This window comes from Python bivittatus, unplaced genomic scaffold, assembly GCF_059951505.1.
Source record: "Python bivittatus isolate LINGU-HERP-01145 unplaced genomic scaffold, Pbiv_v1 ctg000210_np1212, whole genome shotgun sequence".
NCBI classification, from domain to species: Eukaryota; Metazoa; Chordata; class Lepidosauria; order Squamata; family Pythonidae; genus Python; species Python bivittatus.
Window position 1 is genome coordinate 11,566,089 of NW_028277053.1, and position 25,185 is coordinate 11,591,273.

General features: G+C 48.1%; 1 protein-coding gene across 1 annotated transcript; it reads right to left on the reverse strand.

The window, feature by feature from the left end:
- Positions 1 to 6,438: 6,438 nt before the first annotated feature.
- Positions 6,439 to 13,294, reverse strand: LOC103056747 (protocadherin-8). Its single transcript, XM_007438170.2, has 3 exons — positions 10,557 to 13,294; positions 9,984 to 10,191; positions 6,439 to 7,746 (listed from the first exon to the last, which is right to left on the reverse strand). Exons 1-3 carry the CDS (start codon positions 13,101 to 13,103, stop codon positions 7,373 to 7,375), a joined length of 3,129 nt encoding a protein of 1,042 aa, XP_007438232.2. The 5' UTR covers positions 13,104 to 13,294; the 3' UTR covers positions 6,439 to 7,372.
- Between the last annotated feature and the right edge of the window lie 11,891 nt (positions 13,295 to 25,185).

The following is a 25,185-nucleotide window of genomic DNA, read 5'->3' on the forward strand; positions in this document are numbered from 1 at the left end:
GATTTATTTGATCAAGGTTGAAATAGGTGTTGTTATTTCTGGTAACCCTTAATGGACTCTTGCTGACCAGGACTGAATGATGAGGTTTTAACAATTTGTTTATAGATAAGAGATGAGATATGGGAAGAAGAGATCATTTCTTGTATTTTAAGAGAAAGTGATAAGTTATTAAAATTGTTTATACTTGTTGTGATGAAGGGGGAAGTCATTTCTTCATATATTTTCTTTTTCTCTCCTATATTCTTATTTTTTCTTTCCTTCCTATTCTTTCTATTTTTTTTCTTTTCCGCACTTTCTATTTTTTCTATTTTTTCTTTTCTTTTTTGTGGTTTGTATTAATTTTTATCTGTATAATTGTAATCCTTAATAATTTTTTTTTAAAAAGGAGTTATCTAGTCCTAGCACTCAATGGTCCATAGTTGTCATGATGTAAAGTAAAGAAAAAGCTGGGGTTAAGTGGCAGTGAAATAGAAAAATGGAGATGGGGACAATTCTTTTAGAGCTTGAATGTCATCAAAATAAGCAGACTGATGCTTTACAGCCATTGCGGTTGGTGATAGACCAAGTAACATAATAATTAATATTGCTGGGTGAATGCCACTAGTACACTTGCAGAAAGCTGGGAAAACTGTCTCTAGTTAGTCCCAAATCAATAACTTCCTTTTGAAAGGAGTGTCTCCGTTTCAAGTGCTTTTTTTCTTCCAAGGATGAGCATCTTAAAGCTGCAAAATGGTCCTTGAGTAGGTTAAGATGTTCTCCCTCTTGCTTTTGCAATATTGCCACTTTCCAGGCTATATTTGTAGAACTAGGACGAAAAATGATAAGGAAAACATAAATTTTGGGAGACGTTTATGCATCAAGAATGGAGCCAAAGTAGAGGACAGAATGCTGTGGAAGGAACGTGGGAAAATCTAGCACCTAGAACATCAGATAAATAAGGCTGGAAAAATGAATGAAATTGTGCTTGCTAGAACTTTGTACAGAATACCTCGAACAGAGGAGGAGGTAGAAGATGTGATGGAGCTAGAAGGAAGAAAAGGAGAGTGCCGTACTGCCCAACCAGGGGTAACATGACAGTTTGGTTTCTAACTAGAGATCTGGTGGCACAGACCTGGCCGTTGAAGGATTGGTTGGCTCCTGAAAAGCTTAAGAAGGGCAGTGCTGCAAAAGAAGTAGTAGCCAGGCCGGATTGCCCCAGTGGCTGTAACCCTACAACGAAATGAAGAGCTCTGAGCAACAATGACCTTGTCCATAGTGCTGGTGTTCCTTCTCCATGGCAGAGAAAATTCCAGCATGGACATGCTTTATTCAAAGACCAGAGGAATCTGGGAAAGAAGCCACTTAGCTTGATTGCCCCAGGAATTGTCCTAAATGGTGGGAATAATCTGCCTCTCTTAGAATACACTCAGGGAAGGAAAAGAAGCTGAGCTTGAGTTTGTGAGGCCCAGAGATGATGTGTTATATATAAAAAAGGGAATGTTAAAAAAAAAAAAAAGAATGTGAAGCCTCCTGTAATTACGTTCAATTCACAATCCATGCAGTTTTCTGCACAACAATGTGGAAATGGGTTTCCCTTGCTTTCTTCTGGGATATTTCTTCATCCAGCCTGTTCAGCTTACACCTCTGGGATTTCTTTGTTGTCTCTTATCCAAGAACTAACCAGGCCTGACGTTCCTTAGTTTCCACCTCCAGAGGAGGCCTGCCATGTTGTGTGACCAGGGAGCAACCCACGAGCTATCCTCTAAATCCTCTTTACAGCTCCTGTGCCAAGGAGCTAACGGTGGAAAGTGTTCTTCTGCTAGGAGACCTCAGCACAGCTACAGGAGTTGGTAGCAACTATCTTCAAGGTGATTTAAAGGGTCTCAGAAGTGATAAAAAAGTTCACTTGGCACAAAGTAATTCCACGATACAAACAAAGGGGACAAAAAGGGAGTTTTATTGAACTGTACATTTGTAAGAAGATGCCAGAAAAACTATAAAGTAGTAATGAAAGAAGCTGTCAACAAGATCAAAATCTCTGTCCAAATATATATTTTCTTAGGCTATTTTATTCCTAGACTGTAATCTACAAACAGCGTTAAACCTTGATTTTATAGATTCTCAGTACATGTTAGTATTACAAAGTTCTGGAAGGAAAATCAGTTCATTATCAAAGAAAAGGCTTGAGGCTGGTTTGTGATTGAGTGTCGGTGGCAAAAAACGACTTTGTTTTGCAAAGCCAGAGACAAGAGGAACAAGGTTATTGGAATTTCTTTCTTTCTTTTTTTTTGAAATGAGAATTTCATGTTCATTACTGGAAAGTGCAAAAGCAGATATATTTTTAAGAGTAAACATGGATGCTGTCCCTTGTACTTGTTTATCTGAGGTGCACTGTGCCTCCCATAATAGGGAATGGTGATGATATTTGCCCTACAACTTGGGCGGGGGGGATAAGTGGTTTTTCTCAATGAAGCAGACCAAAACAACTCTTTGAGTGGCCAAATGCTAAGCGTGAATGAATGAGTTGCTTCTTGCATCCGGAATTGCTCATTAAAGTTTCCCATAGTCAAAGCAGATCATTCCTCTCTTCATCATGGCCATCTGCTCCTTTTCCAGTTCAGCTCCCAAGACAATATCTTCTCAATATTTTCTGTTCCAGTGAGGTTTCCTTCTTTCTGATGAAGGTCAAATAACATCTATCAAAATGAGTGTTTTTCAGCTTTGTTGCAGTGACAGCAGACACTTATTAGACTGTTTCTCATCAAAACTTGGCATGATTTCAGTCAGGGATGGATAACATTAGTCAGGCAACTTAATTTTTGTCCGGCCTCCTCAACCTGTCATTATATGGATTCTTGGATTCCCCACCAAAGTCAGAGTGTTGGGGAGATTAGCTATGGATTCCAGGCAGCTTCAGCAAAGCAGAAGTAGGTTAGCAGTCTCTACTCCTGTCACTTTGAACATCTGTAAGAGTTTAGAGCTACCAAGCTTAGGTTAGAACTTGAGGATTTGGGAAAGAATCTGATGAGATTGAGAGATGAAGCAATTCAACCTTCTGTATCATCCTGACCTTGATGTTATAGTGAGAGATGATGGCTTGGTTTTCAGGTCTTACTGTTTTCATCTAGCCCTTTCTGAGGAAACCTGATTCCCATTTCATCACCATCACCACCACCACTATAATCTAAATCCAAATTCTAGGCAACCATTTGTTACTATACATTTTGTCTTTTATGTGCACACTGGGTTACAAATAATCACAAGAACACAAGTGTATTGGAGCATGTTATCAAATTACAGAGCTCTCAGCCATACGGGACACCCAAAGGCAATACATGATCAGGTTCATCCTTAGTGGGACTCATCAGACATTCATAGCCAGATCTTTTTGTATGGGGTTCAACCCTCTACTGAGAATTGAACTCATGGACTCTTGCTCTTTGGATAATTATATTCAGTGACTAGGCCTTAGGTGTTATCCCAGAATGCTATATGCAGTCCACCTTCTCTTAAGCTGTCAGAGCAGAAAGATATACATGTTACATTACATCATGTCCCCATGTTTAGGATTTTACATGACTTCCACCCCTCTCCAAATCCCCCCCCCCCCGCCTCAGGAATCTATTCTGCACTCTGGTACAACAGAGCAGGGTTCCTCAACCTTGGCGACTTGAAGGTGTGTGGACTTCAACTCCCAGAATTCTCCAGCCAGCCATGCTGGCTGGGGAATTCTGGGAGTTGAAGTCCACACACCTTCAAGTCACCAAGGTTGAGGAACCCTGCAACAGAGAACATTTTCTGTATGACACCCCTTCAAGTACTTGAAGAATGCTATCTTATTTAAACATATGTCAAAGCCATACTTACAATTCTCTCTTTGTCCGACTAAATCCCAATCTAGCCATGCCACCCTTCTTTGTAACTGTCCAAATTTGCCCGAATATTTAAAAGACTCTGATTTCTCTTCAGATCGTATAAATCTTCCTGTCTGTTAAAAATGTGGTGTCTAGAACCATGCCCCGTACCTGAGGTGAGATCTGACCAATGTGGAAGAGAGTAGACGGTGGCTTGAAACCTCTAAAACTCTGTTGATGCAAACCTCTAAACCTTAAATTGCCTTTTTAGCAACTATATTCCAACATATTCCACTTGGAATAACAACAATTCCAATATTTTTTTCAACACATATTATTTCCATATCAGGCATCCTGTATGCTGTACCTGTCTGTCTTTTACCTAAATGACTACATCTGCATTTTTCTCTATTATTCATTTAATTTCAGCCCACTATTCTAACCTATCAAGATTATTTTGATCCCCCCCCCTTCTGTGGAATTAACTATGCAATCACATTTTGTCTCATCTACATATTTGACAAGCATTGTCACCATTAAAATCATTAATAAAAACATTGAAGTGTATCAGGTCAGGACTGTACCCTAATTTGTGGGTCAGAATATAGTGGGGTAGGGTACTTAGTTCACCTTTGCTAATGTCAAGATGCATTAAATGTGTTGCATTTGCACAATCTACTAATGGAGCTGCTCAATTAAACAATGGCATATGATTTGTTTGGTATGACTTATTCTTGACAGATCCATGTGTTTTCAAGTTACCTGCAGATTGTTCACTTTATGGTCTTCTCTACAATTAACGTCTGACTAGTTTGTAATTTCCTGGTTCCTTTTTTCAGTTCTTTTTGAAGATAGGGACAACATTTTCCATCCTCTAGTCATCCAGCGTTAATGGATGGATTTCTCAAAGATGGTTGGATGGCTGTTTCTTCAGGCTGCAAATCATATGGTCCTAACAATTAGAATTCCTTCAAATTAAAAAGGTATTTATTCCCTAGCTGGTCAAGTTGGAGCTGAAGTCCTGCTCCTTCAGCCAACCTTTCACAACACCCTGATTGCGCTATCCACTTGGGGCAACTGAGGCCAAATGGGAGTTAAGTGGTTCTACCATGGTTAATGCCATGGAGTGACCAGGAATGGAGCATTGCTCAGAGGCTTCACCTTTCTTAGTTCTAAGCTGAGCTTGGTAGCTCTCTATAAACACTTATAGATGTTCAAAGTGACAGGAGTAGCGACTATAACCTACTTCCGCTTTGTTGAAGCTGCCTGGAGTTCATAGCTAACCTCCCCAACACTCTGACCTTGGTGTGGGGTTAGGGTTAGGGTTGGAGTTAGAGGAGGCCGGACAAAAGTTGCCTGGCTAATGTTACTCACCCCTGACTGAAATCATGCCAAGGTTTGATGAGAGACAGTCTAATACTAAAAACAAGGCAAAATATTCCCTAGTGGTCTCCCATCCAAGATCCAATCCTCTTCTGTTCAGCTTCTGAGCTCAGACAAGATTGAACAACAGCTCTCACCTAAGCAAACCCCCAAATGAACAGAGACATAAAAGCCTGTAATTACATAAATTGACATTATATTTATCCTTATTCTTGCAAGCTCCCCAAAACAAGTCACTTTTAGGTTCTTAAGGGCTATTTATAGAAGTAGTGGGCTACCTATGACCTTTGGGCATCATCATTTTGGGTTATTTTACAGCCAACTGCCACTTATCATGAAGTTTTCCAAAGAACCTCTTGATCCGGTCATTGACTAAACTATAGTCATTTGATCTGATCCATGTTCTCAGCATTGTGTATTATTTGGGACTGAGATATGAATATGATGTAAATATAAACATGATGAAACTGGTACCTGGCCTGGAGTTCAAATCATGAAGGATACTGGTACGGCACAGATGTTTCAGGCCAGTTTGAAACCAGGTTTCTACCAGTTTCCTCATCTGTGATCCCTCAAAAGTATCATGAAAGCAACCTGCGATTGTGTTTACCTTTGTGGATCTAAAAACATGGAGTGCCACGATCTCACACGTAGATCCCAAACTCTTCTTTTTGTTGCCCCTCCTGAAAAGAATTTCCAAAAATCAAGCCTTCCAATCATTCTGCTGTCGGAAATAAAAAACGTAACATAACCGCTGCCATAGTCTTAAAAAAACTAAGTAGTCTTAACAGAAAAAAATCACTATAATTTTTTGGGTCCTATCTACAGTACTGCGGCTCTTAGCTTTCTAAAACATTTTAAACGTGCCCCACCCCCACAGCTGCCTAATTTTTCCCCAAACCATGTAAATGTATATAATCTGGGAAAATCAGATGACATAATCTGAGGAACAGTCTTGATTGTATTATCTATTCTAAACATGAGCTAAATTATTTGAATGGCATGTGGGGCCTCGTCATTCGTAGCACTGACTCTAGAAATGTAAGAGGTGAATTCAACTAAGCTTTGATGCTATTAATTCTATGGTGGCATTCATGACTCTTGGTTTTCCTATGCAAAAATAGTTTTATCTGCTAAGGCCAGTGAATCATGATATTCAAACCCCTCTGACACATAACCTTTATTAGTGTTTATACAAGTGACACAGAATAATTAATCCACATTTAGTTTGAAACTCACCATGGATTTCAGAAACACAATTCACACTTGGTAAAGCAGTCTTTCCAACAACAAGCAATTGCTTAACTAACATTACAGTATTTTATGGATCCCTAAAAGATTCACGGTTCTCTCTTTTTTCTGAGCATGTCTTTTAAATATTTCCCTGGGAAAGAATATTTGATCCTCAAGGTTTTATTATATAAAAATAGAGTGACATTTCTCTATATACAAACAGTACATTACATGATATACAGGTTGAAAAAAAGTGATGAAAATGCAGACCTCGGGTGAAACTAAGGAGGAACATCAGAAAATAATTAAATACTGCACATTTCATAAAAATTACATTAACAAGAATTTTTCGTTTGCAAATATCAAACAGTACCAATGCAATTGGAAATCTTTCCCAACAACTTAATTTATACATATTATCTATCTGTACACACACATACATGTTTATGCATGTAATTTTGTGTATATACATGTACAAATACACACAGACACATCTTTTTCCATACATATGATATGCATGTATATTTGTACATATACACATCTTTATATTTTAAGGCACATTTTACTTATATACATCACCAGACCCGGTTGATAATGTCTTGGAGATGGTCTAACAATGAGCACTTTTCTAGGTCCATACTTAGTTTGGGATGGGGAGAATTAAAGCAATGTTTCATTTATCAAAAAAGATACAAAAAGGCCTTCCTGGAATCTTGGGAGAGATGACTGGGTCACAAAGCAGTGGGAAAGACACTTTGCACATGCTCAGAGTCACTGTCCTCTTCAACTACACTGCAAAGGAGGAGGGGAGCAAACATCCCCACAAGTGCAGCCTTTTAGAAATACAGGTTTGGAGGCCAGACGCCAGTTTCTTAAACAGGGCTCGTGGCTGGATGCTCACATGCTTCAAGTGCTGGAGACGTTTAAACCTTCTTGCTGGTCTCAGGGGGAGAGCCTAAATAATGAGTAGAGGGAGACTCATATAAAGGGACTGATATCTCCTGGAGGTCAGGCAATCTTCCTGGATGAGGAGGAGACCGCAGGGCAACTGTCCTGTCATAATCCCGGTGCAAAACCTTCTCGTAGACACTCTGTAGCCCAACCGTCTTTGGCAGCTGGGCATGGTAGAAGTGATCACGATGGAGCGAGTCTCGGGGCAAGGACGTCGTTCTGCAGAAGGTGGAGAGCTGAGTTTTGGGGTGGGGAGACGTGTGAGGATTGGGTTGGGCGCAGGAGGGACTCCAACATCGGTCTGAATGTCCCAGGAGTTTGCATTCAGCGGTACAAGCCCACAGCCCTAGAAAAAGACAGGTGACAAAGCAGATGTGTAAACACCAGATGCAAGAGACCAAAGGCTACGAAATGAGGCAAAGCAGCACAGGAAACAGTGCCAGGAATTCCAAGCAGGGTAAACACTTCCGCTAGCAAATTTGTCCTGAATTGGCAAGCTACCTCGCAAAGAAAATAAATTATATTCTGGCATTTGGGACAAGAAGCCTCCTTATTGGTTCAGAATGGGATTGCTATGAATGCAGAATTTTCCATTCCTGCTGGAGATCTGGCAACGGAGGCCCTCCTGCATGCATAATTTTGGGATCTGAACCCCTGCAAGGAGTTGGGTTACTGTTTTATTGATAAAGCGCATGACAACAGCAAAAGCTCAGGCAGGATCCAATCAAGGTGTGGCAACTTTAATTTTATTCTGTTCAAAGTCCAGTAGACTTTCCTACATTTATGTAGTCAATAAATCAAATATATGCAGATTTGAGCAATCAATGAATCAACAACTTCTTCCTCAATGGATCCTGCAAGCCCACTTTGAAATTTATTCATTGACTGGTCTCAGAATTGCAAAGAATCATAGCATTTGTCATGTCACTAATCAAATCTTCAACTGGTCCCAACCATCCATGTTGAGTAAAGGCATGGTTAGTGTAGCTCACACATGAAAAAAACCTGTAGCATTGCCAATACTCCACCCATCACTTGGCTTCCATCTAGATACGATTGCTGAATTCCCAGGAAACGATATTGACTCCAATACTGTGTCATTTATTAATTAGTTCACTTAATATAATTGGGGGGAGGAGGGGGAAGAAGGTGGCCTAGAGTTCACTGTGCAAATATCCAAATTGGCTTCTCAAAGCCTATCACGTAAAACAGTTTCCCCAAACCTAACATACCAGTCTACAGTTCTTACCACTTCCAGGGACTGTTGTCTGGGGAAGCCAACCCAAAGCAATAAAAAATGTAGATGTGGTTGAGATAACGTGTGGGGTTTTTTTGCTTGTATTTTGACAGTGTGTTATATCTGTGTAATTATCTCTTCTAATGGTTCCCCAAGGGGAAGAAATGAGGATTGATATGACTAACAATGGACAAATCAAAGTCAGTTTAAAAGGATCAGAGAATAAAACAGAACTGTCTTGACCCCTTGAAAATTCAGTGAGCTATCTAGGGATATACTGTTATTAAAACTCATAATGAAATGGAGTGATATTTGTCCTCCTATTATCTTTATAAGATCCAAGTAAAGTAGAAGTATGCTACACAAAGCAGTGATATTGTGACCTTCATCAAATTAAACCAGATCTCCTTGGTTTGTGTTCATCATTTTATCTTGTACATCATAACAGCTTTCAGGGCAAGAGTGGGCCATCTCTGGCCCTTTATCTGTTGTTGGATTTCAGGTTTTGTCAAGCTCAGCCAGCATTGCCAACGATCAAGGACTATGCCAGCTGAAACCCAACCACATGCAGAAAACCAGCTTCCTCCAACCCAGGGTCTCCCAATGTTGCAACTTCCAGATGTGCAGACCAATCCTCAGCAAATGGCCATGCTGGTTGGGGAACTCAGGGAACAGAAGCCGACACATCTGGAATTGTCAAGATTGAGAGATACTGCTCTAACCTAATACAGTGGTTCCCTCTCACCATGCATGTTCCCAGTAGCAATTTCCCCCCTTCAGTTATCAAGACAAAGCCAGACTCTATTCTAAGAATGCCTTCCATTTTTAATGGTGAGGAAGCAGTGGAGAAATCAGCAACTGCAAAGAGTCTATACGCTCACCTGACTTGGTAATAAAACCATGTAGTTCATGAGGGCCAAGCAATCATATCCCTATTCAGCTATGAAGCTTTCCAAGTGACCTTTTATGATTCAGCATCTCTCAGCCTCAAAGGATCGTAGTGAGAATAAAGGATCATTTTCTCGAGAAAGAGCAGGATAAGAATGTAATATTTAATTAAAGGGGATCTGTTCCTCCAAACAATGGTGTGGATGCATCTGGTATCTTCTGCCATGCTGGTGCATATGTCCCCAAGAGCTCTTGCAAGCGGCTATAAGGAACAGCGCAGTTGCAGCTCTGCATATTCCTAGGATCAAAAAGAGCTTTCCCAAAATGGATGAATATCTAGGTCATTAGAGGTGCTTTGCAATGAACATCCTGCTCATTTTATTCTGTTTTAGAAGCAACAGTTTTGTCTCTCTGTGACATTTCTAGGTCAATAAGCTAAGGGGTAAAAGACAGCTTACCATTCTGCATGTGAGTGATGAGGTCTTTCTTGAGAGCATCTCCGCTGATGTCAGAATCGCTGTCGTTAAAATCACTGTCACCTTTGCCACTGTCTTTACCACTGAATTTTTCTCCTTCTCTGCCCGATAAAGTATTGAAAGAATGGCCCTTCCAAATGGCCACCGGGGCCACTGGCTCTTTGCTGTAACTAGGGGTGGAAGTGTAAGACTGGAAGAGGGTGCAGGAAGGGAGTTGGAGGGGTGGAGGAGAGAAACATGGACACACAAAAAGAAAAGACACAATTATTGTCAGAAGAAACACTTAATAAAAATAGGCTAACCAATAGCCTGGTTCACCCACAAGTGACCCCCACTTGAAAGCAGCTAACCCACATGGATCCCTAATACCTTCAACTCCAACATGCTTTATTTGGGTTCAGTAAATCTCTCGACAAGCCTGTGAGTAACTCTGTTCCTGCCTTGTTATTAATTAGGGCATGCATTTTTCATTCGACATTCAGGAGCGAGTTAAGCTGCAATGAGCAAGGGAACTTTCCTTCTCTCCCCAAGGCAAGTGAAGCTGCAGGAGGTTACCTCTGTGTTTGCTCCTCGGAGTCGGCTCTGGCTGTCATAGAGACCGGTGCTTTCTCGGCTGTGCTCAGAAGTTGAGATATCCTCACTGGCCGGAGAGGGCTCGGGACTAGCGAAAGAAGATTTGCTGGGGAAGGAATGCACTTCAAAGTGGGGGCTGGAGGAACTGAGGCCGCCATCACTGGTGCTTCCATCCTGATGCCCCTTCTCCAGATGAGAAGTATCAAGGGGTTCCTCCAAAGCCCCCTTCTTCTCCTTCTTGCGCTTATTGCAAGTGGTGGCAATGGTGATGATGGCTACCAGGAGCAAAGTGCAGCTCCCAGCCAGAACAATGATTACAATTAAGGGGACATCCCACTGCAAGGTCTGGTCTTCCCAAGAGCTTGGCTTGGCCACCGAATCCTGGCCACTAGAGGGAGGCAGTGATGCAGTCACCAGGAAATTGACCATGACTGTGGTGGAGAGAGGTGGCATCCCATTGTCAGCCACGGTGAGAAGCAATGGATAGACTTGGCCCAGCTGTTCTTCAGATAAGGTCCTTGTGAGCATAACCTCCCCTGTTTTCTGGTTGATGGCAAAAAGGTCTAGGGTTCCTTCCTGCTGCTGGGGATCTTCTGAGAAAGTAAAGCTCAGCTCTGCATTGATGCCCTCATCTGCATCTCTGGCTTTGATGTGCACAACAAGGGAGTCTCGGGAAGCTCTGCTGGACACACCAATTTCAAGGGACCCATTGGTGAGCACAGGAGATGTTATGACAGGGGCGTTGTCATTTTGGTCCACCACCCGTACCTTGACCAAGGCTGTACTGGAAAGTGGAGGAGATCCCCCATCCATGGCTTGGATGGACAACTCCACCTGCTTCAGGATCTCATAGTTGAAAGTTCGGAGAGCATAGATGGCTCCTGTGGCTGGATCCACTGAAACATAGGTCGAGATAGAGGCACCCATGACTTGACTGTCCAGCAGGCGGTAGGTGACCTTGCCATTGGGGCCCAGGTCAGGGTCAGAAGCCAGCACCGTGGTCAGGTAGGCCCCCGGGGGGTTGTTCTCCAGCAGGGCCACCTCGTAGCGCGCCTTGGCAAACCACGGGGCATTGTCATTCTCGTCAGCCACGCGCACCGTGAGCGAGCGCACGGTCTTGGCCGGGGGAGAGCCCAGGTCCTCGGCCACCAGCGTGAGGTTGTACTCGGCCACGCGCTCCCGGTCCAGCGCGCCGGTGGTGAGGACCAGGTAGCTGGCGGCGTCGTAGGCGCGCTGCAGGGCGAAGGGCTGGTGGGGCGCGGCCAGGAGGGCGCAGCGCACCTGGCCGTTGGCGCCCGAGTCGCTGTCCGAGGTGCTGACCAGCGCCACCAGGCTCTGGGCCGGCGCCGCCTCGCTCACGTGGGCCACCGGCGAGGCCTCCTCGTCGTCGGGGCCCGCGCCGCCGCGAGCGTCCGCGCCCCCGGCGCTGAGGGCGCTGATGGCCACGGAGGGCGCGTTGTCGTTGACGTCCAGCAGGCGCACCACCACCTTGCAGCTGGCCGCCAGCGGGCTGGCGCCTCGGTCGCTGACCTGCACGTCCAGCTCGTAGGTGCGCTGGAGCTCGTAGTCGACGGCGGCGCGCAGGCCGAGGCGGCCCGAGAGCGGGTCGAGGCTGAAGAGCTGGCGCGCCTCGGGGGGCACCTGGCTGCCCCAGGCGTACAGCAGCTGCCCGTTGGCGCCCTCGTCCGGGTCGGAGGCGTCCAGGTCGAGCAGCAGCGCGCCCGGCGGCGCGTCCTCGGGCAGCTCGAGGGTCAGGAGCGCGCCGCGGGGGAAGGCGGGCGCGTTGTCGTTGGCGTCCAGCACGCGCACGCTGAGCGTGGCCGTGCCCGAGCGCGCCGGGCTGCCGCCGTCCTTGGCCACCAGCTCGAGGCGGTAGGCGGCCTGCGCCTCGCGGTCCAGCGGGCGGAGCAGCACCAGCTCGGCGCACTTGAGCCCGTCGGCGCGGCTCTGCGCCTCCAGGCCGAAGGGGCTGCCTGGCGAGAGGGCGAAGCTCTGCAGGCCGTTGGAGCCCACGTCCGGGTCGTGCGCCAGGGCCAGCGGCAGGCGGGTGCCGGGCGCCGCGCTCTCCGACACCTCCAGCGCCAGGAGGGGCTGCGGGAAGCGCGGCGCGTGGTCGTTGATGTCCCGCACCTCCAGCTCCACGTGGACCAGACGGAAGGGCGGCGAGGACGGGCCGCCCAGGCTGAGCACGTCGAAGGCCAGCAGGCAGGGCGCCTCCGCCTGGCCGCACAGCTGCTCGCGGTCCAGCCGCTCGGCGCCCAGGCTCAGCTGCCCGTCCCGCTCGCGCACTCGCACCAGCGAGCCGTTGCCCGGCGCCTTCACCAGGCGGAAACTTCTCTCTCCTCCCGCCGGCGCCTTTAGGGGCAGCTCGTCGGCCAAGGTCCCGATCACTGTGCCGGGAGGGTCTTCCTCGTAGGTGTGGTACCGGATCGTCTTGCCCAGAGCGGAGGCGAGCAGCCAAGCGAGGCAGAGGAACCCCACGGGGTGGCCCAGCACGCCCGGGCAGCCGCGGTCTTTGCGGACACTCATGCTTCGCGCGCTGCCGAGCACAGAGGGAGAAGGAAAGCAGGCAGGCGGAGCGGGCAAGGCAGCGAAGCCCCGTCCCAGCTGCCTGGCTGTCAGTACTCCCCTAAGCGGGTCCGGACTGGACCCCCGCCCCGCCCCGCATCGAGCCCGCTTCAACGAGCGGTTTCTCGCGGGTACCTGCTCTGACACTCCGGTGCGCCCTGCCTGCCTCCCCTCCTCGGCTTCTAAGCCGGACCGACCCCGCCTCGGATCTTTAATAGACGCGGGTATGCAAATGAACGTCGCCCGGCAGCCAATAGCAGCTTCGGTATCCCCCCGGGACGGCTCCTCGAAAATTTTTAGACGAGGAATAAAGCAATCAATGGAGTGGGGGAACCGACCCGCGGGAGGGGAGGCTTTGCGCCCCGAGCGCGGGGGGGGGGGCGGGGGGAAGACCCGTTGCAGGCACCCCGCTTGGGACGCCTTTGGGTTTTCGGTTCCTCCCCGCTCTGGGTCTCGCCTCTTGGCTCCAGCGTTGCTCCGCGGCGCGGGGCTACTCTGGGACAAACCCGTTTGGCCGTCCGTCGGAATTAGACCAGCTCGCCTCCTTCGTTAAGCGGGTGGGATTCTTCGGAGCCCGCCGTGAGGTTCAAGCGGAGACTCCCTCACGGGAGCGGGGATCTCGACCTTGGACTCTCCTCCTCCCGATCCAGAAATGCAGCTTGGAAGAAAGCCCCAACCAATGAACAAGGGGGCCCTTCCCCGAGTTGGCCAAGCGCTCTGTCTCTATGCAAAGCGGGGAGGTTGGGGGCTGGCGAGCTCCCAGTCTGAAGCCAGGGAGCGGGCTGGGTCGGAGGAAGAGCGAGGGCGAAGGCTCCCCAGGGAGGGCGCGGAGCCCGCCCGTCGAAGACCCCAAGCTCTGCCTTAATGCCCTGGGGCGGGCTAAGGGACGGAGAGGAACTGAGCAGAGCAAGCCGGGCAGCCCGTGGAGCCGATCCTGCCCGGTTCCCTTCAAGCACCCCCTCGCCCCGGCCCCCTGCGGCCCTAACGCTTCAACCGGGGCGCCCAGTGGGGCGAAGGGTCTCGCGGCTGAGCCTTCCTCCGGTGAGGCGCGGGGAAAGGGGTCTCTCTTGGTTCGCCCCTCTGGGAACCCCACGGGGAGCGCTCGCTCCGGAGAACCGAATCACAGCGGGACCCTGAAACCTAGACCCGATCGCACCTGGAAGGTGGCGGCGGCGGCGGCGGCGCGTGGTGAAGCAGCAGGCGAGGCGTCAGGCTCCCGAGGCAGCTCTTCGCTTCCAACGCTGACGAACGGAGCGGCGCGAAGAAAACAGGGCAGGTGTGGAGAGATCCGCCCCCTCGCGCGTGGCGCTGAGCCCTCCCTGGTTGGGAGACGTGGGAGCCCCTGAGCGCATTCATACAGCGCGCTGGACCCGGCTGCTGAATGGACCCCTTCCCTCCACTCCCGCCATACATTAAGCCCGGTGCCCATCAGTACTAAGCTGCGAAACCAGAGGAAGCAGGAAAAGCCCAAACCAAGTTACAACGACTCAAGCTTAGTGGGCTGTGCGAATGAATGAAACCCTGGGAGGCTGCGCGGCTGGAGACAGAACTGCTGGTCCCGCAGGAGAGTCCCGGGTTAGCCCCAGAGGCGCACCTAGAACCTCAGTCCTTACAATGCAAAATTAAATTGGCTGTTTCGGGGGGAGGGGGAGGAGGAAGCTGAGCTCCTTTCCTCTCCGCAGTTAATGTCCTCTTTCCCCTCACCCCCCATAAGTGCCGGCATTGCCTCCCGCTTCTGTTCGCCTCTTGCACGTGGTGCGGGTCTCTGCCAAATAGCCAGCTGGCTCAAGCTGCGAGCCTGCCAGTGGAGAGCATCCACCAATGGAGGCTTCAGCAGGAACGGGGTGGGACTGGCTTCAGGACTCGGCCTGCCGCTCTCTAGCCTCCCTCCCGGCCCCAACACCCCTTCTGGGCGTCTCCTTAGTTAAAATAATGTGCGATAAGAAAATGTAGGGGAAGACACCGCATCGGAAATAGCTACACCGAGGAGGGAAAGGAATGCTGCCAAGGCGGCGCATCTGGAGTGGAATAACAGAAACTGACTAGCTTAGCTAACCATCTCTCCCAGGTCAGGAGAAGCAAAAGGGATTGAAACTGATACATACAGGGAAACTGGCAAATAAGTCAGAAAAGCCCAATTCCAGGTCCATCTTTAGTTTTCAGATACTGCAAGGAGGAAGAGGAAAAAATGGGCATTTCAGAATACTGTTAAATTGGAAGCCTGAAGTTGATGTTAAAACAGGGGATGGGGCATGGGTGTGTGTGAAAGGAATTCAGGAAATGAAGGGCTAAGGAAGGGTGCAAAGGATGGGGGGAAATGGTCGTGGTGGAGATTAGTTAGTGATTGGGAGGGGAGGTGCATCCTCCAACACCATCCCAAAGCCTCCAACACCCTCTAACCGTGCTTCTCTTCACCTGACTTCACCTGGTGGTCTCCCATCCAAGGTGATGAAGCTTGGTCACTGTCACCCACTTTGAGGCTGATGGTGCTGGAACTGAGCAAATACTCTTCCTATCCCAATTCGAGCGGGGACATCTTAATACTACCGCACGATAAGGTCCTGTGGGCTCCTGACGGGAGGTCAGGATGGGTCCTTTGGTGCCCTCAGGAGATGATTGTGCTGGAACAGCGCAAGTGGGAAGAACCCCTCTGACTCTCCTGCAAGCTTCTTAAGCCAGAGGAGCAACCAAGGTTCAAGACCCACTGACACGGAGACCCTCAGGTGATAATCTACCCTGCCCTTTCCTTTGGGGGATAGATAAAGTGAGCCGATATCTCTGGCCTATGAACTAAAAGCCAATGGGCTGGCCTTGTTCTCGGTTTGCGTCCAGCGGATCCAAGGAGGTGGCGTGCTGGACGGGGGTGGCAGGGGTGAGAGCCAGACCCGGCATCCGCACCCAGGGCCGGGCGGGCGGGCGGAGTGGGAAACACCTGCGCATTTCAGCGCAACTTCTCCTGCTGATTGCGAGCCGCGCGGAGCTGGAAGGCAGAACTGAAAGGCGGTTCCAATGCAGAGCAAGCCGCGCGGGGCGGTGGGGTTTGCTGCTTTCCTCGTCCCCCGGGCGGATTTGCTTCCTCCCCTTATGCCAAAGAGGACCATTTTGCACCAGGTGGGATGGAGCTGGCCCTCCTTGGCCCACAGCTCAGGAAGCCACTGCGTTTATTCACGGGTTAATCTGGCTGTCGATCATCTCCTTTCCCCACTGCTCTCTTGTGGGCAGCGTGTCCATGTGCGAGAAAACCTTGGGTCATGGAAGGCTAAAGTAAAGCCTCCCTCAAGCCCAGCTTGACTCCTGCAGATTATATGGGCAGTCTAGGTGACAGTGTGGAGCAATTTGCCAGGGTCTTGTTCCAAGCTTTTTGACTTTGTTAGTGGTGCCCAAACTGCCTTAGCTGTATTTTCAAGATCAGCCAAGGCTGAGGAGATGTGGCCACCAGTTGTGATTAAAAGTCAAATATCTCTCCACTTCAGGACAACTCCTGGTCACTAAACAGGTTTAGACCTGTTCGCTACTTGGATGGGAGATCACAGGAAGTACCAGGTCTTTAAGTTAGATGGGGAAGTGGAAACAAACCGCCCCAAACAATAAAACTCTGCTGTATTGTTGCCAACAAGTGATGAAGTCACTAGGGAGAAAAGCTGTTCGTTCTTCTCAGAGTCGGAAGCTCAGGAGCCACCTGATGAGAGGCCTTAGTTGAAGAAAGAGCATCTTTGCACAATGTAAAATGAGGCCCAGAATTGTCCGCAACCTTTTGGAGTTGGTTGGGGTCCTTCTGGATGGAGAGGAAACCACTTCAACCATCAGCTAATAAGTGAGGAGGCTGTTGCTTTTATGTCCTGTTTGAGGCCTTCTCAAAAGCATCCGACATGGCAGGAGCACGAGGTGATGGACCCTCAAAGGGGAGTAAGAAGAGATTTTCTTACCTTTGTGTTCCTGCTTGTATCTCCCTTCAGTTGACTTGGAGATGCAGTGATGTTTCTGCAATGTTTCTCCTTCAGGCACCATGACTGAATCTGATTCTTCCACATCATAGAAAAGGCTCCAGCTTTGCTGATCAGTTTGATGTCTACCCCAAGTCCACTATTGTATGAGCAAGCAGGGCTGCAGGGTGGCCCTTCATCCGCCCACATTTTCTCTTATATCCTGAAAAGGAGCCACCCCGGAAACAGATTGCTCCCCACCCCAATCTACTTTATGCGTTAGGTGGGAGACGGAAGGAAAGTCCCAACTTGGCACCTTCTAGTATTGACCTCACCCAGCAACAACATTCCCCCATTCTTGAAGGGGAAAGGGATGGTGGGGGTTGCAATCTCACACCTCTGGAGAGCACCAGATTGAAGGAAGTTGCAAAAAGCCACAATGCTGATCTGTACCAGATGAGCCAATCTGCTAGGCGTCCTTTGCCAGATTGTCTAAGCAACCATCCAGTTCTCTGTGCATTTATTTGGAAGGAAGCCTCTCTGGTTTCAGTGGGCACTTTTCTCAGGAGTACGGGCAAAGGAGCAGCATTAATCCCCTTGCTGGATGAGCAGATCTAGATGTGATTAAATAAGTAATTACAATAAATTAATAGAAATACAATGCTGTGAGTTACAAGCAATTAAAATCTCCCAGGAACACAAGAGCCTGGAGGCTAAATTGGTTTAATGCTGAATAAACTGGAGGCAACTCCATCATAACGTTAAGGCTGGTTCCAGGATTGCATAGTCCCATAAACTCTGGAAGCCAGCAGGTTTTAATGCAAACAGCTTCAGTCCTCAAAGCTGGTAGCGGTGCACCCCTAAACCACAGAGCACGCTGTCCTGGATCGGGTGCCTTGCTGGCCAATGAGGAAGAGGCTGCTGATGTAATTAGGCTTTGGGAAGACTCTTCTAAGCCAAGGGTACATGGGATAGTAGGTCATCCTCCTAAAGGGAGGCTGTGACTCGGTTAGCAGGATTGTGTGTTGCAAGGCCCAAGAAGAAGGACATACAGTACAACTGGGTTCATGGCTGTGCTTGCATGACATCCACAGCCCAAGCTCATACAGGTCATGTACAACTCAGGGCATCATGTGAACTTTAGGCTGAAAAAAAGCAATGATTTATTTAACCACGGGGAAGCATGTGAGAACCCAGCTTACTGGTAGGGTAGGATGCTAACCTAATGTAGACTAGCGCAGGGATAATTAGACTGATCACTTATAACAGAGAGATCTTAGCAGCTATGGATCCTGATTCTATGCATACTAGCTCAGAAGTAAATATTCTTGTCTTCAGAGTGGATTTCTTCCACTGGGTGGGCAAAATGGCTGCACAGGTAGTCCACGTTTAGTGACTGCCTTGGACGGCGGCCATTTGCAGTTACGACGGTGATGAAAAAGTAGCTTTGTAACCAATCCTCGCATTTATGATCTTCGCAGGTCTGTAAAGCAAAGGAAAGATGAAGTCAGATCATCTGCACAGTCGCAATTTCACGTAGTTACTGCTTCGCTTAATGACTGAGTTGTTGGTCCCAATTGTGGTCCCTAAATGAGGACTAGGACTACCTGTACAATATTTAAAAGGAAACCTTCCTTCCTTCCTTCCTTCCTTCCTTCCTTCCTTCCTTCCTTCCTTCCTTCCTTCCTTCCTTCCTTCCTCAGAAGGTCAGATCCTTGGTCTGGAGATCTACAACATGACACCACCTGTACATTTCAAACACCACAGCTATCTTGCACTTTAAAGGGACAGACCAAACCCCTTGAGCATATGACACTAACCTCGCCTTATCCCCAGTGCAAAATTACATGACTTTAGTGCCAGAATTAAAAGGTTGCTTCTCAGCATGACACTGTTGCATCACACTGTTTGCAGTGTGTTAAATCTGCGTTGTAGTCCGGGCTTTGGGGGAACTGGCTGTGTGACTGGGCGTATCTTGGATGGTTGGGGTTTCTTCAGGCCGTCTCCTCCCTCTCTGGCTGCTGATTTTTAAAGCGCTGGAAACATCTTGCCACGAAAACACAACCAACCATGAAAAGAAACAGAAACAGAATTTAGTTTTGAACTGTTCAACATTTGCTTGGGGGAATGCCTAAAATCATACCCTAATTGCAATATGCATTTATGCACAGAAAGCTTCAAGAGGAGCAGCGTGGTTTTTTTTCCCCGTGGGGTGCTCCTAAGTGGGAGACAGATCCCAAGAAACTGGCGAGGTGCATTTTCTCCTTACTTTTTTTTCTCTTTGTAAGGAAGTTTGTATTTAAAAAAAACCAACTGTCCACCTCTGGTAAGTGGGGAATTGTAGGAGGAGAGCTGCAATCGTATGGTTGTCAAAAGCGTCTGCCTTTTAATAAAATTGGTTACCCTGAAAAGAAGCTACCGGATTCTTTCTGGACTTTGGCATGTAGGGAAGCATCCTGACTTATCTGTTGTGCCTGTAGAGAGAGAGGAAACATTTGCGTAACTCCAGAGTGCACCCAGGTCTTCTGGTGATGTGATGGAGCAACGCTGGTGGCGGGGAATCAATTCCCTGCTTGGTGCGAGTTGCGAAAGAGGAAAAGTCTGTGTGATGTCGTGTACCTGTTTCAGATGCAATAGAGGTAGAACAGAGACCGGGATGGGGGCCACCAAGCCAGGGGTGGCATTCTTCCTTATGGGCCTGAGAGCTGGATCATGCTTCAAACCACCCATGGCGAAGGGCTACAGAAATCTTGCAAACAAAACCCTGCTTCTCTGGAGAGTTCAGTTTTTAGAAGAACAGCCTTTCCCAGAACAAAACTTCCCAGTCAAGCAACTTCCCTGGGGATTTCCTGTGGGCCCCCCCCATCCCATCCCAGTCCTGACCAGCTCTTTCCTAGAAGGAGATGCAAGCAGAGGAAAGGGGTCCCTGCTGCCAAGAGGCCACGGAGGCGTCCTCATCCTTGCACGTCAGACGGAGCCTGGCTGCAACGCGGCGGTGGGGGTGGTGGGGGCAGACGGCTGAGTTAAGGGGTCTCTCTCTCTCTCTCCCCCCCCCCCCCCGACCCCCGATGGCTCTCCATCCCCTGTGATGGCACGCGAGCGAAGTGAGCTCAGGTGCCTGAGCACGGCCACCAGCCCGTCCACCCGGGGCAGCCGTTTCCTTCCAGATTATGGAAATCGGATTTAAGCAGAGCCACAAAGGGAAGCGGGGGGGCGCAGAAAGCGAGATCTTCTCCTGCCCCCCGCCCCCCCCCGCCGATCCCGGCAACAAAAGCTCCCCCGAGGGCTTTGTTCGCCTCCAGAAAGCTGGAGCTCCGGAGCTTAGCGCCCGCCGGTCCCAGACCCGCCGGGAGGCCTGAGAACAAACGGCGCGTTTGCGCATCGCGCCCCTGCCAGCGCGCCGAGCTGGGTCGTCCGGCCCCGGCCCCGGCCCCGGCCCTTAATGCCGGCTTTGTGGGGGCCTCGCGTGCAGCCCCCTCCGCTTCCGCAAGATTGACACGGCCGTCACGTGATGGATTAGAGGATTCCCCCCCTGCCCCCCGGGGAGACTTTTGGAAGGGGCGAACAATGGGGCTGGACCGGAGCGCTCCCCTCGGCCGCCGCCGTTCTCAGGCTGGCTAATAGGATTAGCGCCTCCATTTCAAGTTCGCTACAGCATGTAATTTCTTTTTAATTAGGATTAGATGGCAGGGAAAGGCAACGGGGCTCTCGGAGGGAAGGGGGCGAGGGGTTGGAGGCGGCAGGCCCCCGCCCCGTTTAGGGAGAAAAGCCTCTCTCTCCCCAGGATCCTGGAGGGGCCTTTCCTTTGGCTGCCCGCCAAAGTCTTTGCGGCTCTTGCCCTCGGCTGCAGCCTTCTCTCCCCTGTCCTTTCTCTAGTTTATTAAACCAGTTTTCCCGGGAGGGGCCCGGAACATTTTGGTTCCGGAATGATTCGGATGGCTCCTGTTTGCCAGCCGCCAGTTAAAGCTGGAGAAGTGGAGAAAAACATCCCTGCAGATATAATGCTGCCAAGAAAACTGAAGTTAGCAGAATCGGGGGAGCCTCCTTGGCTTAGCTTAGGCGGCAGCATCAACTTCCCAGTCTAGCCAGCTACCTGGGCTCTCCTAGTGGCCTCCCATCCTATCTAACTCCAAGCCTGCTAGGAGCTGTCCCCTGCCGTGATTGAAAGTGAAATCTTGGCAGGGGCCCAGCTATTCTTCCACCTCAGTAATGGGCTGCTCTATGCCCAGAGCAAGCAAGGTCACAAAAATGTGTGCGTTCAACGCCGGACTTCAACTGTTAGCAGCATGATGACAAATAGCCCAGAAAACAAAATGAGGCAGCTCATTTGGTGAGTTGACAGCAGCAAGTTATTAACTAGTTTATGGTTGATGCAGTTTTGCTCCTTGGAGGAAGCCTTCCGAATTTTCTGCTTCAAGCTTCCATATCATGTAGTTCCGTGGGGTGTGGGTTGCTCCAGCTGCCGAAAAGTGTTAACCTGCTTTCCCCTGTGCATTTGAGCAACACGAGGGCCCTGTGACTCTCCTCAAGGACAACCCATAAAATAAGACTGGGGGGGTCTGCAGCAAGAGCAAGGAGTGGGGGCAAAGGAAGGCAAGGGTGTCCCTGTATAGTGACATCATCACACACGTGATGTAATGTGGTTTTTACACAGTGCAGTTATCAAACTGGCATCATTTCATGATGACGTGTGCTGTCCCTGTGGATCTCAGCAGATGCTTGTGTGGTCACGAAGGGTGAAGTGCATGGGGTATCCCGAAGTTGTGCTTGTAGATGAAATGTCAATTTTAGCTCCTAGTGCTAAGGCTGGGCTGCCCTCCTTGAAGTGACTGTGCTGAACTCAAACACCTGCATTTAGGGATTCTGAGATGAGAAGCTTAAGAACATCTGCAGAACCTTGCAATGTGGGCTTTTGACAGCTCAGTAGCTGGGTGTGCAAAAGGTCCTTAGCTCACTTCTGAATTAACCTGTTTTCTGGGTTTGGACAATTGCACAGAGCACAATAGAAACGGACTCCAAACTCTGGTTTTCACAACACATTAAATTATGAAAGAACGAACCAAGGTTAACCCTAATCAACCATAGCATGTATTGTGGACCCAGCCCGTGGGCCTTGGACTCCCCTTCTCTGTCGCACCAAGCAAACCCATAATGTGAAGGGAGTCTTCCAGATGCAGGTTTTGGTATCTTTCGATATGTCCTTGTTTGCTGTGCCTGTGTGTGTGCCCTTTTTGAGTCCTTTTTGAATCCACTCAAGCACAGATGGGACACTGGAAAACATTTCTGCAGGTTCCAGCTGCTCTTTGTGGCATTTCCCATTCTTCTTCACACTGTTGTTTAAATACAGTGGGCCATGTGAACCGAGTCAGGCATCCCCCTTGCCCCCCCCTTCCTGGAATTCAACTCCCTTTGCTTGTAAGAGTGCATGAGGTAGCTCTTGACAATGAAGAAGATTGATGGGAAGGTAATAGACCTGGGCTTCCATCCAGCTAAATTAATCACAGCTAATTTCAGCCTCATTGATTGCAGTGAGAGTTTGTCACAACGTGGGGGCCTCTGGAGAGGCTCTTTGCTTGGAACATCGCAAATGTGGAACTTTCACTTCCCCGATCAAGGGGAGAACCTGGAACTGGTTACAGTTCCATCATAGGCACCCATGGTTGAGCTTTCAATTGGCAAAATGGCGGTTGTCGCCTGTGTTGATGTTGTGACTTTCCATCACCCCTCTTGCTTCATTTGGAGCAACCCACACACGCCAATAAATTCAACCTCTAGCTTCATCTCAGCCAAAATACTTAGCATTCACTGTGCTCCATACCAGTGAAAGATGGTGAAGAATAAATAAAGTTAAGTGTAAAATTGCCTTCGGGTTGAGCTTGACTCTTGCACATTAGTGAGACTTAGATGACCATAGCTGATTATTGGAAGGGACACCATCAAGAAATCTCAGGGTTGGGGCTAACCCACCTCCAAAACAAGTCCTGGAAGAAGGTGCTGGCAAACCCTAAATGAAGGACAGCACCTGATCTCTTAAAAAAAGAAAAGAAAAAGCTAAGCAGGCTTGGATTGAACTGGCTTATCTTTGGATAGGAGACCATCAAGAAATCCCGTCCCAGGACTGCTAGTGAGAGGGGGAAGCGGAAAAACCATTCCCGGAAAATGCAGTATTGTCAAGAAAACCACAGGGACGGATCCATCTGGAGTTGGAGGCTGACTTGAGAGAATCCTTAACTTTTCCCAAGAATAAAGATAGAGCGTCGTTCTTTGGGACAGCAGTGCTGAAAGGACACAATCAGCCAGGGGATGAAAGGGACCTCGGAGGTTTATCCTCTTGATCCTCACTTGCCAAGAGAAAAAGCATCATGGCAGTGGGGAGGTGAGGAAAAAAACCCACTGCAGGAAACTTGGTTCTTTTTTCTCTGCTTGAAAGAACCCCCAACTCAAATTCTCTCTTGCCTGGGGATTGTGAACATAACTCTTATCTTCCTTTGGCCTCTGCTGCTGTCCTCCACAGGAAGGGTTGTCTGGACTCATGCCTTGTGCACGTGGTAGGCATGATTGCAATTGATCATAACCAGCATCATTCCGCTCTTCCGAAGAGGCAGTTCTGAACGTGTTCCCTGGATAGCAAATTCCATGGAACAGTCCTGGAAGCGAAGTATCTAAACATATAAAAAACAAAAACAAACCCTTAGCAGAGTAATAATCAATTTCAGAAAACTCAGAATTAGCAAGTTTTTAAAAAAAATCGGGGCACAACCCATGTGTGGGTGCAACTCTATGAAGAAAAATATGCAGAGCCTACAACTTGTAGTTCTGACTTAAGCCATTGTGATTGGAAGTGAAAATCGATTTCTCCCTCTCTTTATTTCCCTACTTTCCCATCCTCCATGAGTAATTTCCCCCATGGCATCAGGAGATTTGGGGGGGGGGGGTTGTTCTCCCCAGCTTTTGAAGAATGTGTTTTAACCTCCTTCTATTCTGTTGCTATTTAATAATGATCTGGTCTAATATATCATTTTGATTGTGTGGTATGGATTTTACTGTTGTTTGTGTTTTATTGTGAACAATGCTGGGAGCTATTTGGCTGAAAGTTAGAAATAAAAATACAACCCAAGCACATTGTTACTCTTTCTAAACCTTTTCTTCACTTAGCCCACCTACAAAGAGTGCTTACTTACAAATAAGCATTTGTACGCTGGGTTGCTTTCCAATCAAGTTCTATTTAGAGTAGTTTTATTGAAATCAACAGGGTTTAAGTTAGGTATGATTAATTTCCCCATTGATTTCAGCATGTCTACTGAAGGAGTCCCCAACTATTTTTGGAATATTTGAAATTTTGAAAGCATTCTTTCAGAATGGCTGTGGGGTTGTCTTTTCTAATTCACAGAATGGCTGACTTGGGAGGCATCACCACTTAGCAATAAAAGTAATTTTAAATTCCTTGCAAAAGTTGTTGCTAATTTGCTGTCATTTCCCCTCCTGTCAGACATAACCATGTACAAAACAGTGGTTTTTAATTGATTGCTTGATTAATTGATTGATTACATGCCATGAAATTGGCGTCTTGATTTTCTCCATGATGATCGATCCCTAATCTGGTCCTTCAAGTCTTTCAACAGTGCACCCATTGCCACTGGAACTGAGTTCATCCACCTTGCTGCTGGTTGTCCTCTTCTTCTCTGTACTGGAACACTACCTGACACTCTTCTTCAGATGGTGTCCTACCATCTTTTTTTTAAAAATCTTTTTCTCTGGATAGATGGACACTGCTTTTTTAAAAAGAAAAATCTATAGAGTTGTTAAGAAAAAAAGGAGAGGAAGAAAACACCCCAGTCTTCCTATTTTTCCTATCATTTGGGCCAGAGTTCTGTCAATTTCACCTGTTTTAAAAAAAATGGTCCTTGAGTTCAGGTGTCACAATTCCCTCAGGGATCTTGTAGAAAAGAAGAAAGAGAAAAGAAAAGGAAATCCACCTTTTCAACCTTCCACTGGTGAATTTGAGGAAGGAAGGAAGGAAGGAAGGGTGGAAGGGTGGAAGGGTGGGTGGGTCAACATTCCACCATTCACTAGAATGGTGATTGTGGTGATGATGATGTAATTATAATGGTTCAATATTA